The sequence below is a fragment of the Phyllostomus hastatus genome, unplaced genomic scaffold (genome assembly GCF_019186645.2).
Source record: "Phyllostomus hastatus isolate PE091 unplaced genomic scaffold, TTU_PhHast_1.1 phas_contig_137, whole genome shotgun sequence".
In the NCBI taxonomy this organism is placed as follows: domain Eukaryota; kingdom Metazoa; phylum Chordata; class Mammalia; order Chiroptera; family Phyllostomidae; genus Phyllostomus; species Phyllostomus hastatus.
Genome location: NW_025333583.1, coordinates 8,033,030 through 8,052,366, shown reverse-complemented (window position 1 = coordinate 8,052,366; position 19,337 = coordinate 8,033,030). Strand labels below are relative to the sequence as shown.

Genomic DNA, 19,337 nt, shown 5'->3' with positions numbered 1-19,337 from the left:
GAGAGCCCTGGCAAGAGGTGTAATGCCAAAGGTGAAGACTCATAAAACAACAGGGTGCAGGCCCATGTGACATGGGCAACTAAGCCATACAATGTAGCTGGGTGCCGGTGGGAAGGCTGACCTTCCAGCTGTAGCCCCACCCTCACTTCCCCGACTTCAGGACTGGACACGGGGAGGAAAACAAGACAGAGACCAGCCTCCATCTGCACCAAGGGACTCTGCTCTCCTCACCTCCACTCCCTTTCCTGGTCCCCTTTCTCTCACTTTGGAGGCTCTGGCCAGGTCCAAACCCCACCCATCCTGCCTCAAGACAAGTCACAGGAAGAGCTGGCATGAGAGTCCACTTTAATGACCCAGATTTGGATCATCCTAGAACTGCCCCCCTAGAGGACAATGGGGAGCGCATTGGGGCAGAGAACTTTCACACCAGGTCTCAATCAGCGGCGAGATTGCGTTCCACAGTGGAGGGTGGCTCAAAGAAGCCCTAAAACAAGAAGAAACAAAGGATTGGGATCAGTAGGTGGCCAGGTGGCCCCTTCCTCTTCTACTCTTCTTCCCCAGATGCTTCCATAACAGCCTGATGGAGTAAGCCCATAGTGACTCAGCCCACCAATTACCTGTCCCCTTGGCTTCCACATATAGTTCACCCTCCCTCCTGTGATTTTCCCCTTGGGCTCAGGGTTGGAAAGAATGACAGCATCTTGTTTGCATTCGCAGAAGCACCATAGTAACCGGTCCCTCACTGGTAGGTCTGTCACTTAGCTCTGAGTGTGTTGACCCAGCAACCAATCCAGGCTTAGAGAGCCCAGGTGCCACCTTACAGGAACGGGAACCAAGGGAACCAGTTTCCTAGGAGAGCCTGGAAGCCCCCTGCGGTGCAGGCGGCCTCTGGGTGGAGTGCATGGCCAGCTGGGGGCGCTAGTTCCACTGCCACTGCCCCAGTCCAGGCCAACTCAAGTAACCCCCCTCCCCATCAGGATTGTGGTTCCTTCCAGGCTCCTTAGTTTTTAGTCTTGCTCTTCACAATCCATTCCTTAACACCACTAGAGTGGCCTTTGGATAAACTCATATGTCACATTAGGAAACCCCCTTCCTTAAAATTTCCCAGTTAACTTGCCACTTGGAATAAAATCTAAGTTTTTCACCAGGATCTATGAGGCCCTATATGGTCAGTCTTGGGGGCCTGCTTCTCTAACCTAATCTCCTACCCCTGGCTTCTCCATCTGCTCCTTGAACTGGCCATGGTGTCCTTGTCACAGAACACTTGTCATTGCAGTGCTCTCTGTCTGAGAAGTCCTTCCTTCATATCTTCCTCCAGCTGCCACCTTCTTATAATTGAGGTTTTAGTCCCCCTCCCCCCACCAGACTTTGGTCAACACGGAGGAGCCTGATGTTTGGAACAGCCCAACCCCTACTGTGGTCCCAGAAAGGAAAGGCAGAAGCCGCAGGAGCCACAGGGGCCACAGGAGCCACAGGGGAAAGGGCTGGATCCAGTGCTGGCTCTGCCCAGAGCCTGCTGTGCAGCTTTGAGCAAGTCCCTTGACCAGCCTGCACCCCAATGTCTCACCTAAAAGATAGATGGGAGTACTGGATGGGTGTTTCCAATCTAGATTTTGAAGAGTTCGAGCATCTCAAGGAAATAACCCTGAACTTTACCAGCCGACTAGCCCAGGTCACAGAGTAGAGGGAGATGGGGCGTGTGAGTGTGTGCATGTTCTGAATGTGAAGGCCTCTGGGCTGCCTCTCCCATTTATCTAAAGGAGCTTTGCTACCACTTGCTATAAACAGGGAGTGCATGGAGAAAAGGAAAATTTTTTACCTAATTTTGAAAACTCTGCAGGTCCATGCTTATACTTGATCTTATAGACCATCTCATTCTTGGAGGTTCCCAGCACCTGCCCTCCCAAACTCCCACACAGATACCCACAGGTGGTCTGTAGGGGAGAAAAGGAAAGGGGTACGCTTCAACTGGGAAAGAAAAGATCTTTCCTTGGGCTTATCCATTCATGCCTCCATACTCATTCCCTTCTTCATACCTGCCTCCCTCATTTAAAAAGGCCCTTGGGGGTTCCAATCTCACCTTGACAGGGTTGGCCACCTGTTATTTCAGGGCCTTTGAAACCATTTTGGAGGTAAAGCACTGATCCCTGTTCACCTGGACCATTGGGCTCTGTGAGGAGGGAAGCCGGGGGTCAAGAAGGAGACAGAAAAGGGTGGCAGGGCCCCAGAGGAACAGAGAAGGGACCCAAAATCAGGAATTTAAAATTCTTAAGAAGACACATAAGTCTCACCTTGGGGAATAGGAGTTGAAGTTTTTCCTCTTGCTTGCCCCTGGAAGAGAAAGAAATGACCAATGGAACCTAGGCTTGCTAATATCCACCTCCTCTCCCTTTGCAGGTATCATTAATGGCTCATGGAGTTGTTCCTTGCAGATCCCAGAGAGGACCTCTGAATCATTCTCCCTGAATTTCTGGCAGCTCTCACCTGTAGTGTTAATACTACTTCCCTCCCAGCACACTCTGTCTGCCAGACAGCATGGCCTGACTGTGGGCTTCACCCCAGTGGTTTTGGTGGGAAAGGATGCCTGCCCATCCCTCAGACAGAAATCTTGGGGATGGAGTCTGCTTGTTATGTATTCCTTCTTCTGGGTCATCACATCCTAGGTGATGTCACCCTTCCAGAACAAACCTTCAGGGTGAAAGGATGGAGTGACCTGACACTTGGGACACTCTAGCCCACTCCAGGGACCAGGTGAGATCAACACTCCCCCTCTCCCTCAAGTAGGTGAACGATCACCATTTGTGGACAGAATTAAATGAGATAGCATGCAACAATTGCTTACCATAGTGCCTGGCATGTGATAATATTCCATTAGGATTAGGATTATATTCTCTTTGCTGATTCCTTTGATGCTATCCTGTGGATTAAATGAGATTAGTGAGGCAAAGAATGCTTACAAAACTCTTAAGGCAGTGATTTCCAAATGTTAGTGTGCATTGGAATCTCCTATGAGAGTTTCTGATTCAGTAGGTCTGGATGAAGCTCCAGAATTAGCTTTTTTTTTTTTTTTTTTGGCCCTGACTGATGTGGCTTAGTGGGTTGGGCATCATCCTGCAGACCAAGGGGTTGCTGGTTCTAATCCTGGTCAGAGCACATGGCTGGGTTGCAAGTCAGATCCCCAGTTGGCGGCACGCAAGAGGCAACCAATCAATCGATGTTTCTGTCACACATCAATGTTTCTCTCCCTCTCTTCCTCCTTTCCCCTCTCTAAACATAAATAAAATAAAATCTTCTTAAAAATTAAAGAATAAAAAGTAGTTAGCATTTTTCACAAGGTCCTTGATGATGCTGATGCTGCTGGTCCTCAGATGCACTTTGAGAACCACTGCTCTAAGGCGTTACACACATATCAGACACTCGTAGTAGCAGTGACGTGACCTCGAGGCACATTTCTTATCTGATCCTCCCCCATTCATGAAACTCTGCTCTGAGGAATAGTCAGCCATCTGTCACCAAGAGACTCCCCACTTCCTTTCACTCCTCACCTCTATTTGTCACACAATTTGCTCTTCTTCCCACTCAGACGTGGGGGGAGACGTGTGTTTTCCATGCTGAGAACTCAAGGATTCCTGGTTCTAGAAAAACCAAGACAGCATCAGGGGTTGGGACTAGTGTGAAGGCGTTAGATCAGGGGTGTCAAACTCATGTTCACCAGGGGCCACATCAGCCTTGCGGTTGCCTTCAAAGGGCTGAAATAACTTTAGGGCTGTATAAATATGACTACTCCTTGACTGTTAAGGAGTTGAAGTTACATTCAGCCCTTTGAAGGCAACATAACTGTTAGATGATGACTTATTTTGGGGGCTTCTGCTAGAACCCTCTGCTGGGCTCTTCCCAAGAGTGTCAAGGGCAAACTGCCCGCCCATCCAACTTCGCTCCCACTCTGCTGTCCACCTTCTCCATGAGGCGAGCATGGCAGGAAAGCTTCAAGCAGAGATGTCTGAAGAAGGAAGTTTGCCCTCAGATCAAACAGCCTCTCACTATCCCCACTGCCCTCATATCCGGCCATGCCCCAGCCTCTGTTCTCCAGGTCTTCCTCACCTTGGAGCATAATCTGCTGGAGTACAACTTACAAGTGCCAGGAGACTGGGGTGGGAAATCCTTGGAAGGGCCAGAGCTGCTCCACTCCACTTGGCCCTGACCATCTAAAGGCAAAAGGAGCTTGGCTAGGAGCTTGACCAGCAAGGAGCTTGGCTAGGAGCTTGCCAGGTTCCAGTTGAAAAAAAAAAAGGCAGCTTCCTCCCATCACAACCCCTGAGTTCCCTGGTCTCTCTTCCTCTGACCAGATCCCTTCCTCCTTTCCAGTGTTGCTTCTTTTCATTTTCCCTTACCTTGTTCTTCAGCCCCTGCACCTTTTGGTACCAACTTCCAGGTAAGAACAAAGTTTACAGGCAAAGAATAGCCTGGAGCCTGTGAAGGTTGAGGTAAGGGGAGACTCAGACAACTACGCACATGGAATGTATAATCAGCGGATGAATGGGGCGGGGGGCATGGGAAGCAGGTGAACTGATCTTGGGGTAGGGTTTGAGGCCTGAGGGGGATTAGAGAGGAGGCCTGAAATCCTTACAGCAGGAAGTGTTAGTAGGAAGTATTAGTATGCATAGGGTTTGAGTGTCTGGATCCCTGTCCTGACAGCCAGTTAGCCCGGCTGTGCATAGGAAAAGGACAGGGGATGGGAGAGGACAGTCCCTAATGCTATACACACCATCTTTCTTTTCATTTATTTATTTTTAGAGACAGAGAGGGAAAGTGAGGGAGAGAGGGAAACATCCATGTGTGGTTGCCTCTAGCACGCCCCCTACTGGGGACCTGGCCCACAACCCAGGCAAGTGCCCTGACTGGGAATCGAACCAGCCACCCTTTGGTTCGGTTCACAGGCCACGCTCAATCCACTGAGCCACACCACCCAGGGCTGTACACACACACTTTTCTTATTCCAGTTAGATGTGTTAGGGTTAGCGGAGAGTCCTTTTTTTTTTCCCCCTATAGCGCCATTGCCAATGCCTCGTTAGGGACCGGCTTTAAGAAAAGGGAATTCCCCTTCCCAAATGGATCCTAATATCAATTTCCTGGCTTTAGAAAGGAGCAGAAACTCCAGCACCCTACTGAGAAGGCAAAGCGTTTCTGGAAGGGAGGATCCTTCTCTGAGACACTGCTCCCAAGACTGGTAGGAAAAGAGGTGAGTAGGACACCCCTGGAGAGACCCACAGGATGTCAGGCGCTGTCCGTGGTGCTGAGCTGTGGCCGAAGCCTGGCATAGAACGGGCTCTGGGTGGTTGAGAGCGCGAGGTATTTCCACGAGGCTTGACCATCCTCCACCCTCACCCGTGCGCTCGTTCTCTCCTGTCATCCGCCACTAGGCCTCCTCTCACAGCTCTTCCCGAGTCCTCTGGTTTGGCCTCTAAACCCAAGAATCGGGAAGGAGAGTTGGCGTCAGACCAGGAGTTTGCGCGGTCTTCCCCGCGCGCCCGGCGCGGAACCCCCGAGTCTGCGCAGTTGGCCTCCGGCCGCTCAGACCTGCGTCTGCGCGGATCTACAGGCTGGCGCGGAGCCGAGCGGGAGGAAAAGGAAATCCCTTTCCCCTTGCATCCGCCTTTACTCTACTCTAGCCCTCCCCCTTCTTTACAGCCACCGGGTTGCACACGCCAGGCTCCGAGGGCTTGTGAGGAAGCACCGGCTGACCTCTCGGCCCAGATTCTCTCCGGAGCCAGGGCCCCATACCCGCGGTTCCTGCTCCTGTCCCCTGAGATCCTGGTCCCCTCCCCTTCCCTCAGTTCCAGCACCTCTTCCCTGGCTGTGTGGCGCGTCTTGCTTTTCCTGTGGTCGCATAGGTCCCTTGGCCCATTTTCCCGTCCTCCTCCAGAGTCTCTAGTTTTCCCGAGTCCACCTCTTTTAGGTCTGGTTCCCATAAGCGGAGCGCCACCCCGGGCCTGCGCCTTTTTTTACATTTATCTTTTTTCACGCCCCCACTTTCTTTTCCTCCTGTGTGTCTAACCTTGAGGAGCCCTGACTCACTTTTTTCAGGATCGTTCTCGGGACCTGCCTTCACCCCCCGCCACGTTTCCTCCTGACGGTGGCCAGTAAGGTCTCTGCAGCCCCCTGGGAGGCTGTTCAGCAGCAAGAAGCAGAGGAGCAGACGGAGCTCCCCGGAGCTCCCAGGCCACAGCGGGCGCCGCATCCTCCTGCGCTCCGCGCTCTCGTTCCTCATCTAAGTCTCAGGGATGGAGGAGACCGCGGCCGGAGAGGCTAAGCAGGGTTGACGCTCTCCACCCGCTTGTGGGTTAGATCTACACATCCATCTCTTGGCAGCTCCGCCAATCGCCGGCGGGCCCTGCTGCTGCAGAGGCCTACCCAGCCCCTTCCGTTTAAGGTTCCCATCCCCAGGCGCCCGCTCCCGTTTTATGTAAGCCATGCCCCAAGGACTACCTACCGCCTCTGCCCCAGTTCCAGGGTTGGAGAAGTGGATTGCACGTAAGATGGGAGGGCGAATTGTGCCCACCTCTAAGGTTGTTGTGAGGGTTAAATATGAACAAGGACTGGACAGTAGACAGTGTATTTAATCAATTTTTATTTTCCTCGACGCCCACTTTACCCTCATCCTCCTACAGGCCTTCAGCATACATGGATTTGACCTGTGAATTAGACTGCACGTCTATGCACTTCTGCCCACACCACTGCCATCACCCTGGTTCAAACCGCTGTACTCTTTTGCAGTAGAGCTATTGCAATAGCTAATTAGCTAACGAACTAACTAATCTCATTTCCACTCTTGTTTAGTTACAGGTCAGTGTGGGAGCTAACCCTTTCTAAACCCTAGACAGGCACTTAAATATTTTGTTTCTTAAGTTTAAAATTTTATTATGAAAATTTTCAGTATTAAAAAAATGAATGCCCATATACCCACCACCTAGACTAACAATTAGTAAGATTTGGTCACAATTGCTCCTTTCTCTTGATAAAGTATTTTAAAAGTGATTTACAAACATCATAACATTTCACTCCTAAATAATTCAGTATGTATCTCTCAGAATTCATGATGGTTTTCCTACTTAACCACAATACCATTATGACATCTGAATAATGGCCCCGAAGGTGTTTACATCTGAATCCCTGGAAAAGGAGACATCACAGGAGTGATTAACCTTAGAAAGTGATTAACCTCAGATGAGGAGATGATCCCAGATTTTCAGGTGTGCCCAAAGCAATCATAAGCACTTTCATAAGAGAGAAGTAAGAAGGTCAAAGGCAGTGGTGGGAGATAATGACATTGGAAACAAGAGGTTGGAGCCCCAAGCCAAGGAACGCGACCCATATCCAGAAGCTGAAAAACACACACACAGAAATATTGGTTCTCCCTGTAAGACTCCAGAAGGAACGCAAACTTGCTGACATCTTGTTCTAGCCTTCTGACTTCCAGAACTGTGAAGTAACACATTTGTGTTGTTTCACGCCGCTAAGTTCAACATGATTTAGTACAATAACTATTGGAGATGCACACAACATCTAAAAATATTTACAATTCCTTAGTTCACGTAATTGTGGTTTGTGAATATTTTCTCCAACTCTGAGCATTTCATTTTAATTTTCTTAGTAGTGTTGTCTGAAGAGCAAAATAATTTTGAGGAAGTCCAATTTATTCATTTTATCTTTTATGGCTAGTGCTTTCTGTGTTCTTAGAGATGTTTGCCTACCACCTTAAACTTACAAAGATTTTCTCCTGGTTTTTTTTTTCCTCCAAAAGGTCTGGTTATGCTGGCCTCCCGAAGTCAGTCAGAAAATGTTGCCTCTTTGTTATGCTCTGAAAGAGTTTGTATATGATTCATGTTACTTCTTCTTTAAGTGTTTAGGGCTGGAATTTCTTTGTGAAAAAGATTTATTACAATTCCAAGTTCTTTAGCTACTCAAATATTCTATGTTAATTTCTGTTTTAGAAACTTGAATTTTTCAAGAAATTTGTCTATAACATTTATCACATTTGTTAGCATAAAGATGTTATTAATATTGCTTTATTATCCTTTTAATAGCTATAGAATTGAAGCTGTTTCACTTTTTAAATTACTGATTATGTTAATTTATATTTGTTCTCTTTTTGCCTTGATAATTGTAGCTAGAGATTTAGAAATTTTATTGATATTTTAAAAGAACTGACTTTTGGTTTTATTGCTTTTCTCTATTTTTTGCCCATTTCATTGATTTCAATTCTTTATTATTATTTCCTTTGGGTTTTATTTCTTTTTCCAGCCTGTTGAGTTGGTATCTTACCTCATTGATTTAAATATATTTTTCTTTGCAATAAAGGCATGTAATGCTATATATTGCCCTCTAAGTGTTGCTTTTTTTGTGTTTTATTTATCAAATGGTTAATATTTTCTAAATTTTCTTGTGATTATTAGACCCATTGATTATTTAAAAGGATGTTGCCATAAGGAATTTTTAATGTTTTTGTTATTTATGTATATTTAATTTCAATGTGGTCTGAGAACATTCATTGCATAACTTCAATTGTCTTGACTTGATCGATTTTGTTTCATAGCTCAGCATATACTCTATGTTGGTGAATGTCCCATATACCTGTGAACAGAATATGTATTCTGCATTTGTTGAGTTCAGTGTTCTATAAATGTCCAGCAAGTCATGTTAATTAATGTTCAGTGTTTCTGTATCTGTATTGATTTTTCTCTGCTGGATCCATCCTTTATAACCACAAATTTATTTGTGGAATGGTCTATATATCTTTTAGGTTCTATCAGTTTTGTGTTACAATTTTTTGGAACTGTTTTTCAATGCATTCATATTTAGGACTGTGATGCCCTCTTGAAAGAGTGAGCCTTTATCACTGTGAAATATCCCCAGGTATCTCTAGTAAAACTGCCTGTCTTAGGCCTGCTCTTTCTGACTTCCCGACGGCCACAGCGGCTCTCTGGGAGTCAGCATTTTCATGACATACCTTTCATCCTTATTTTACTTTCATGCAACCCTTGTCATTATATTTAAAGTGCCTTCCTTGTAAACAAGATATTGTTTGATTCTTTTTTTAAAAAAAAATCCAGACTGGAAATCTCTGCCTTTTATTTAGATTGTTTAGTTATTTATACTTAATGCAAGTATTGATATGTCGGGGTTAAATTGTTTCCTATTTGTCTTATTTGTTTTCCTTTGTTTCTCCTGTCTCCTTTCATTTGGAATAATCAAGTAATTTTTAGTATTCAGTATTATTTTATTGATTTATTTATATTCCTTTGTATTATTTTTAAGATGTTGTTTTAGAGATTACAGTAAGCATCCTTAATTTATTACAATTTCTTTAAATTATTATTATGCCTTAAAATGTATACACCTTACAATATAATTCATTTACCCCTCCCATTGTGTTTATTGTTGTATATTTATTTCTATATAGTATGTAAATCATACAATACAAAAAAGTTTTTTATCCTTACCTGAGGACATTTATTTTCCCTTGTTTTTAGAGAGAGAGGAAGGGGGAGATAGGGAGAGAGAGAGACATCAGTGAGTTGCCTTCTTGTATGCGTCCCAACTGGAGATTGAACTCACAACCTGGGTGTGTGCCCTGACCGGGAATCTAACCAGCAACTTTTTGGCCCACGGGACAAGACTCCAACCATCTGAGTCACGCTGGCCGGGGGCTCAACACTTTTAAAACTTATTTTTGCCCTCATAAATTGGTAGACTTTTAAAGACATTAAGAAAAAATAGTCTTTTATATTTACTCATATACTTGCCATTTCTGGTGTACGCTTTTTACTCCTTCCTTCAGATTTCAGGTTCTATATGGGATCATTTTCTTTTGGTTTCAAGAGCTTCCTTTGGCATTTCTTCAGCAGGTCTGCTGACAATGACCTACCATGCCTTTTGTTTGTTTAAAAATATCTCCATTTCTCTTTCATTTTTTTAATTTTTAAAAAAGATTTTTCCCTGGCTGGCGTAGCTTAGTGGATTGAGCACGGGCTGCGAACCAAAGTGTCACAGGTTCATTCCCAGTCAGGACACATACCTGGGTTGCAGGCCATAACCCCCAGCAACCGCACATTGATGTTTCTCTCTCTCCCTTCCCTCCCTAAAAATAAATAAATAAAATCTTAAAAAAAAGAAAATAGTTAATTTCTAAAAAAAGATTTTTAATTTGTATTTTAGAGAGAGAGGAGGGGAGGCAGAAGGAGAGGGAGAGAAACATTGATGTGTGAGAGATACATGGTTGCCTCTCGCACACCCCCAGGGGGAGGACCCAGCTAGCAACCCAGGCATGTGCCCTGACTGGGAATCAAACGGGCCACCCTTCGGTTCGCAGGCCAGTGCTCAGCCCACTGAGCCACACCAGCCGGGGCTCCTTCATTTTAAAAAGATGTAGCCACTATGCATAGAATCTTGGGTTTACCGTTTTTCTTTCAGCATTTAAAGACATTCTATTGTCTTCCGGCTCATATGTCTAAAAGACAGCCTTCATTTTTAGTATTGCCTCATTAAAAGAAATATGTCTTTTTTCTCCGTCTGCCTTAAATATTTTCCTCTTTAGCTTGGTTTTTAGCAACTTGATAATAGGCCTATATGTGACCTTTTCGTGTTTATCTCCCATGGGTTTGCTGAGCTGCTTCACCTGTGGGTGAAGGTATTTCATCGTATTGAAAACTTTTTAATCATTATCCCCTCAAACACTTTTTGTTCCCATCGTGTCTCTCCTTTCCTTCTGAGATTCCAATTACATACATGTTAGCCTCCTTGCTATAATCCTACGGGCCTCAGACTCCAGGTTCTCTCTTTATTTTGATCTTTTTCTCTCACTGCTTCTGTTTGGATGATTTCTATTGATTTGATTCTGTCTTCTGCTTCTTCCAGTCTGCTATTAAACTCATTCAACAAATGTTTTCATTTCAAATGTTATTTTTTCATTTACAGAATTCGAGGTTCATTCTTTTTTATACTTTCTATTACTCTGCTGAGGTCCCCCAATTGTTTATCTTTTCTTGTAAACTATTTGACATATTTATAATAGATGCTTTTAATTCTATTTCTGCTCACATCTGCCTCACCCATGCTTTTGCTTCTACTAATGATTTCCTCTTGATCATAGTTTACATTTTCCCACTTCTGTGCCAACTAATTTTTTGTTATATATTGGACACATCTGGTTGAAGCATGGTAGAGACTTTGAAAGGTCTCCCTTTAAAGGGTGTTGACTTTGTTCTAGTAGGCCATCACACTGTTGGCAGAAAGCTTTGCAGCCTGGTCAAGGCAAGAGTATTTCAGTTCTAGTGTCCCAGATTCGATTCCCAGTCAGGGCATATGCCTGGGTTGCAGGCCACAGCCCCTAGCAACCGCACATTGATGTTTCTCTCTCTCTCTCTTTCTCCCTCCCTTCCCTTTCTAAAAATAAATAAATATAATCTTTTTTTTTTTTTTTAAAAAGAGTATTTCAGTTCTGTCTTAATCCTAGGCTGTATCCCTCAGTCCTGGGGCTTTGTACTCACAGTACGCCTAGGGTGTGGTCCTCTTAGGATTCCAATGAGAACCCCAAGTTTTTTTTTTACCAAGTTCCTCTAATTTTATGGGTCCTGAACCCCAAAACTAATCTCCTTAACACTGGCATCTTCCAAAATTTCAGTTCAGATATTTAACTTTTCTACTAGGCTCCTTGAAATCTCACCCTGCACATCTCATTTAGAAGGTAGCTAAGGATACGAGCGGACTCTGTAAGTGGATTTTGGTTTCCCCTCTCTGCAGCTCACTCATTTCCCAGGTTTTGTCCTCAGTTTCCAGCTGTGCTGATGTTTCGGTGCTACTTTCTGCCCAAACCGTATCTTCCCACGTGCTGCAGGGAACGGCGAGGTGTCCTTACCCTTTTTTCAAGGCTTATATGCCACCTAGTTTGTCTTGCTTTGGCTTGGTCCCCATGCTTTCCTACAGTTATTTTCCTTTTGTCTGCTTAGTAGGAGGATCTGACACAGGTGATTTTGTCCCTCCAGGAACGGGAGGTTGATCTGGTTATCATTGATTTGTATTATACACCATGTTTTCAAATTATTGCAGAAACAACTTGAGGCCTAGGAGCACATGAGTGTGAACCTTCTTTGAGAAGTACAACGCAATGGGGAAAAGCGATGCACTGCTCTTTGGGTGGGCTGAGCACAGGTGGGTGCGCTTCTCTCTCTTTTAAGGTGTCAAACTACCAGGGAAATAGCTATCAAATGACAAGTTACGTTTGCATTTACACTGTGCTCTGTTTTGTTATTTATTCGAGGGGGGTCCTAATGCTGACAGTAATACTCTCAGAAGACCAAACAGGTTCTCAGGCCTTTTGCACTTGGGGTTCAAAGGAAGTTCCTTTCCTAAGGGAAAGAAGACCCCCATAAAGTCTGGCAGAAGGAGGGGGAGTGGTTGAGTTTCCAGTGGAGATTCCAGTTTATTGGCGTAACTACCCTGCCTTGCATTCGCATTATGAACGGTGCCCGGAAGGAGGAAGGGATCAGAAACCAGGCCTGCATCTTCCACCAAGGATCTATTCCCCATCCCTCCCTGCACATCCCCTCTGTTCTGTCCTGCGCAGTGTACTTCAGAGGGCCTGGCTGGAGCCTGCCCGTCCTGACACCAAATAAGCCCATGATAACCGTTTCAACAAAACCCGCTTTACAAATCCGACGTAGGTTGTCCTAGAACATCTCCTCCAAATGGCAACGCAGGCGGTGGGGGATGGAATGCCTCCAAGTTTTGCTCAGAGAAGGAAACAATTCAAGGAAGCTCTACAATGAGGAAACATGGGATTTGGAATCTGTGTGCTTTTGTGTTGGAGGAGTCTCCCTCTGCAACCTGAACGTCACCTCCCCCAGTAAATGACCTGCTCTGAGAATAGGCTTGGTTTGGGTGACTCCTGAGCCCTAGTGATGCAGCAACTGCCTGACAGCTGGCCTCCCCTCGGCTCCAGCTCCGTGTCTGGTCTTCTCTCCTTCCCCCAACTTTCCCTTCTATTTAGTCAAGGACCCTGACCAGGAGAAGAATAGGGTTCCATACTTCAGCACCATGGCAACCAGTTCTTCTTGTGGGGATCAGTCACTTACTGCCGATGTCACCCCAGCGACCAAGGCAGACAGATAAAGCATGGTTGCCGTGGTGACGAGAGTCAGAAGCCGTTTCCTTGGGGAGCATGAGTCTGAATACCCCCTGAGGTGCAGGCTGCCTCGGGGTAGAGTCCATGGCTCTACCAGCTGGAGGTGCTGGGCCCCACCGAGGATGCCCAGTGCAAGCCACCTGGTGTCCCCGTCCAAAACAGTACTTCCTAATAGGTTTATCGGCTCCACTCTTGCCCTCTACCAATACGTTCTCCAGCAGTGCTGGCCGATGGTGGAAGTCCCAATCCAAGTTCCAAGGCCTAAGAACCAGGAGCACTGATGTCCAGCTCAAGCAGAGAGAGCAAATTCCCCCTCCCTCCACTTCCCGTTCTCTTCAGGCCCTCAGGGGATTGGGTGATGCCCACCTGCCTTGGTGAGGACTGCCTTCTTCACAAAGTCTATTGCTTCAAGTGCTAATCTCTGCCGGAAGCACCCCGACAGACACACCCAGCAATAATGTTTTCCTGGCTGTCCGGGCATCCCCTAGCCCAGTGAGGATGACACATAAAGTTGACCATCAAGGTTGGGCAATGGGAACGAACCCTGCTGGGGAATCCCTGAGGATCTGTGTAGAACTTGTCTCAGATTTCCCCACCAAGGGAAGGATATGCTGGAATATTTATCCACTAAACTCAGTCCTGAACTGGTTGAGGGCTGCCCCTGGGGGTGTTAAATCCAGACACTCTGGGCTGTCTTGGGCACAGGTAGGCGAGTTCCTCTGGCCGTTCCAGAAAACCCACAGGAAGAGAAACGCAGAGCCCAGGGTTTGAGGGGAAGCTGTTCGCACACGCGGACACTGTCCACCAACAGCTGCAGGCGAGCTGAGAGTCAGGCCAGGGGCCGTGAGGCAGGCCAGCCGCGGGGTCTGCTACATGGGTGTCCATCAAGTGTTTATTGAATAAATGTGTCACATGTATGATTCACATCCCTGACTACTCTGCAATTGCCTTGAGGCAGGAACCATGTATTATAGTGAAGAGACACAGTCAATGTATGATCAGAAAAAGTAGGGTGGGTGGTAGGGGTCACCTTAGCTAAGACTAGGTACTGTATAAATTAATATGCTGAGTGTTACGTTTAGTCATGTCCTTAGATGCAAGGATGCAGGGGAGGAGACATGCCCTGGCAGCATGATTAAGCCACTATGATGAGAGGAGTGTCTGTTAATTTATCTGGGTTCTGTGAGTGAGTGGGTACTATGGTCTGAATGTTTGTGTCCCTATCCCCAAGTTCATGTTGAAATCCTAATACTCAGCCCTGGCTGGCATAGCTCAGTGGATTGAGCGCGGGCTGCAAACCAAAGCATCACAGATTCAATTCCCAGTCAGGGCACATGCCTGGGTTGTGTGCCAGGTCCCCAGTGGGGGCCGCATGAGAGGCAACCACACGTTGATGTTTCTCTCTCTCTCTTTCTCCCTCCCTTACCATCTCTAAAATATCTTTTATTTTTAAAAATATTTTAAAAATAAAATATAAGCTGGGCCTCTGTAGCTTAAAATATTTTTAAAACATCTTTAAAAATATTTTTTTAAAAAAGAAAGAAATCCTAATACTCAAGTTGATAGTATTTGGAGGTGGGGCCTTTGGGCGGTGTTTAGGTCATGGAGTCCTCATGAATGCAGTTAGTGCCCTTATACAAGAGACCCCAGAGAGACCTGTGGCCCCTCCCACCCTGTGAGGGTACAGCAGGAAGGCACCTTCTGTGAACCAGGAAGCAGGCCCTCAGCAGACAGCACATCTGCTAGTGCCTTGACCTTGGGCTTCCCAGCCTCTAGAACTGCGAGAAACGAATTTCTGTTGTTTCTAAGATACCCGTGGTGTTTCGTAACTGCAGCCTGAGTAGACTAAGACAGTGGGCTGGATCCTTTCCCACGTGTCCCCATGTGTGAGGACCCAGTGAGCTGAGTGTGAAGGTGCTTTGAGAACTGCTATAACGCTCGGGGACTCTGGAGTGTGTACGAGTTGAGCAACAGTGGCTGGTCTCCCCTTTCCCAGGGGCATCGAAATGTTAAGTGTGCAGAGCCTTTGGTTGTAGAATTATTTGTGTGATCTCTTGGGACCAGGGCTGGCATGACCGCTCTGCAGGGAACCCTTATGCCCAGACGGCACAGCGAACCTCAGAAAGCAAAATGAGGGTCCGGGCCTGCCTGGCCTGGGCTTCTGGAGAGAAGGGTTTCCTTCTATAAATGGAAGGAAAACTAAGAAGACATTGGAAAGCTGTAAGTGGGGATGTCAGTCATTCCAGCTGCAATTTCTCTTTGCCTTTTACCTGCTTTAGAAATGATATAGTGTTGCAGGTTCGATTCCCTGTCAGGGTACATGCCTGGGTTGCAGGCCATGACCCCCAGCAACTGCACATTGATGTTTCTCTCTCTCTCTCCTTCTCCCTCCCCTCTCTGTAAAAATAAATAAATAAAATCTTTTAAAAAAAGAAAAGAAATGATCTGTGGGGGAAGGGATCTGAAACCAGGTCTTTGGCACAACCAGGGCACCCCCCCCAAACTTCCTGTCTCACCTCAGACCCTGGTCAGGTGCAAACCCCACCTGTCCTGCTTCCAGAAAAGTCTGTAGAAAGAATTTGATTTGGAATGGGCTTTAATAATCCAGATTTGGGTCAGCCTGAAATTGCCCTCCTGGAGAACACTAGGGAAAGTGTGGGGTATGGGAGGCTCCCACACCCCCCTCCAGTCCTTAAACACCTACAGGAGGGTGAGTCAGAGTAAGATATAGCTCGAAGACATCCTACAATGGGGAGAAACGAGGGGTTTTCAATAAATGCACTGAGGCATGGGTGCACTCCCTCCCTCCCCCCTCCCCCACCAAACTTTTTAAAAGTCTCAATAGCAATCTTGATCTGAATAAGTCCTGAAACCAGCAATTTGGCACTTCAAAAAGTTGAAGTAGGTTTTTGTAGGCCCTTTCCCGATCCCCACCTCCAATCTTGTCTCCTTCCTGGAACTTTCCATTAGACGGGTGTGGTTGTCCCCTGAGCCTGGAGTTCTCGAGAAGGGCAGCTCCCTGTTTGCACACTGGATGGAACCATGGCAACCAGTCTCCATCACAAGGCCAGTCACAGGACCAACCTGTGGTCCGGCAACCAATCCAAGCTACAGAGGCCCAGCTGCCATGGCGACAGAGATGGAGACCAGTTTCCTTGAAAGGGGCGAGGGGTTAAAGCACCTCTGGGACGTCGGCTGCCTTTGGATGGAGCCCAGCTAGGAGCTTCCCAGCGATGCTGCCGGGATCTTAGTCCCAGCTGCCACCAGATCCCAACTGCGCAGGGCTAAAACCAGACACGTGCTCTCTTTATTCTACTCACCGGACTTCTGGCAGCTCCTACCTGCACCCCTAACACTCACTCCCTTCCCGGGTGGTCTGTCTACCAGACCACAGGCCTCGCCCACCTCAGCCCCATGGTTGTGGTGGCAAAGGGTGCCTGCCCATCCCTTGTGCAGGTCTCTGGGGCATGGCACCTGCGAATCTGGGTCTTCACAGCATCTTGAGTGACATCACCCTCCCAGAACAGCCCTGCAGGGTAAAAGGATGGTGTGAGCTGACACTTGGGAGAGTCTGGCTGGCCCACCCTGAAAACCAGAATTTGCTGTCCCCAAAGTGCACAGGGACCGCGGGGCACCGGAGGGACCCAAGATGGGCCGCAGGACAGAAGTTCTCAGCCTGCCCCCCGCCTCAGCGCCTGAATCTCTGGCTCTTACTAGCTCTGGGACCCTGGGAGACTTAGTGAAACTTGCCCCCCTTCGGTTTTCTCATCCCTGAAATGACTAATCTCATAGGGTTGCTGAGAGAATGAAAGGAGATAGTGCACGTAAGTTCCTTAGCACAGTGCTTGGCACGCAGTAAGTGATCAAATGGGAATTTAATAATGATGCCGTTGTTCTCGAGTGGATTTGAGGATGGAAAGAGTGCTTCAAAACATTAAGGCATTACACATTAGACAGGGCAATTATCAGTAGCAGTCCTCTGAATTGAAAACAGATCTCTCTTCTGAGCCCTGTGACCGTGCAACTCTGATTTTAGGGAGGGCCAGATGCATTTTTACGAGGCACCACCTCCCGCTCCCCACCCCTATCTCTCATGTCTTCCATTGCCACGCACTCTGAGCTGCCCGTTGTCCAATTCAGAGTCTGGGGTACATCAGGGTGGGGAGGGGCTCTGGCTAGGAGCCCCTTGATTCCGGTCTCCGGAGCATTCAGACAGCACCAGGGTGTGGGACCTGTCCCAAGGAGATGGATGCTGTCTCTTCCAGGGACTTCTAGTCGCCTCTACTGTGCTTCTCTATAGTGAACAGGTGCAAACAGCTTCCCTGTGAGTTTGGGAGACCACCCCCGCCACCCCCCGCATCTCGCCTAGGGTCTGGATAGGGGAGGCTCCAGAGGTGGGTATGAGGAGAAAGCTCAGGCAGAAAATTTTGGAGAATGAGCTTTTTTAAAAAAGATTTTAATTATTTATTTTTAGAGAGAAGGAAAGGGAGGGAGAAAGAGAGGGAGAAAAACATCAATGTGTGGCTGCCTCTCATGTGCCCCCTACTGGGGACCTGTCCTGCAACCCAAGTATGTGCCTTGACTGAGAATCAAACCAGCGATCCTTCAGTTCACAGGCCCATGCTCAATCCACTGAGTTACACCAGCCAGGGTTGGGGAATGAGATTTTAATGTCAGAGGATTCCCTCTCTACCCCTGTATCTGACAGGCCCAGCCTCTCTCCTCCAGCAATTCGGGTCTTATCTTGAGGCACCAGCTGCTGGAGAACACCTCGCCAGTATTGGAAAACTGGGTAGATGACCCCTAGGAGGGGCCTGGCCAGCTGCACTGCCACTGGCTCTGTCCCTCCAAGGGCATGAGAGTGGCATCAGTGGGGACCTTGGACAAAAGACTTCAAAAGGTCCCAGTAACGTCCTCTGGCACAGACTTCCAGGTAAGAGCAGAGTCTTCAGGCAAAGAGGCAGCCTGTGGACAGACAGGTAAGCAAAGCCTCAGATGGCTACAAAAATTGAATGGACAGACAAGTGGACAGGCTAGGAATGAAGGAAGAAGTCCAGCTGCTTCCTGGGAGGAGGGCGGGAAGGAGTTCTGGAATCCTGGGAAGGATAAAGCATGGGACCTGGCTTCAGACAGTTAGGGCTGGCAAAATCAGGTTCTTTTCCTGAAAGCCGCAGTACACGCACCGACACAATGCGGGAAATGACCTCTGTATTATACAGCCCTTTGTCAATCCAGTCCAGGGAGGTGGGGTGGGAGACAATCTCAGGGTATGTGTGTTTATGTGTTCCTTTTTTCTCCCCTGAATCTCTCTCCTCCTCCAGTTCTCAAGCAGACCCTAACAATCATGCAAAAAAGGCAGCGACCTCGATAAAAAGACAAATAACCCAATTTTAAAATGTAAGGTTTTGAATAGACACTTCTTTAGAGATGTTCAAATAGCCAATGAGCACATGAAAAAATGTTGGGAACCATTAGCCATCAAGGAAATGCAAATCCAAACCCTGGTGAGACACCACTCCACACCCACCAGGATGCCCAGAATCAGACAGGCAGATGATCGCAGGTGCTGTGAGGGCCTGGGGAAACCGGAGCCCTCCTGTACTGCCGGTGGGAACGCAAAGTGGTCCAGCTGCTGTGGAGAACAGTCTGGCAGTTCATCAAAGGGTCAAACACAGAGTTACCACATGACAGAGCCATTGCCCTCCTCAGTACCCACACAGGAGAAGCGAAAACACGTCCACCCAACGTCTGTACACATGCTCACGGCAGCATTATTCATAACAGCCAAAAAAGTAACATCAACCCCGATGGTCATCCACTGGTGAATGAAGACATACAATACGGTCTATCCACACGATGGGATGTTATTCATTAATGAAAAAATGAAGTGCCGATACATGCTCCAACGTGAGTGCACCTCAGAAACATTACGCTAAGTGAGAGGCCAGTCACACAAAAATCACATATGTATCGTATGGTTCCGTCCCTATGAACTGTCCAGGACAGGCAAGTTCAGAGACAGAAAGGAAGTGAACCCGCAGTTGCCTAGGGACGGGGAAGGGGGGGCCAAGGCGGAGTGGGTGTGGTCCCTAAGAGGTACGGGTTTTGGGGGGGATGATAAAGTGCAATAAAATCGATTATGGTGAGGGCTGCAAAA

General features: G+C 47.3%; 1 protein-coding gene across 1 annotated transcript; it reads right to left on the bottom strand.

Annotated features, from left to right (window-relative positions):
* Positions 1–433: 433 nt before the first annotated feature.
* RESP18 (regulated endocrine specific protein 18) lies at positions 434–6,472 on the bottom strand. The gene is given in 5 exon segments (XM_045852298.1): positions 434–484; positions 2,081–2,170; positions 2,558–2,688; positions 4,102–4,190; positions 6,120–6,472. Coding segments are annotated over 5 exon segments (714 nt in total).
* Between the last annotated feature and the right edge of the window lie 12,865 nt (positions 6,473–19,337).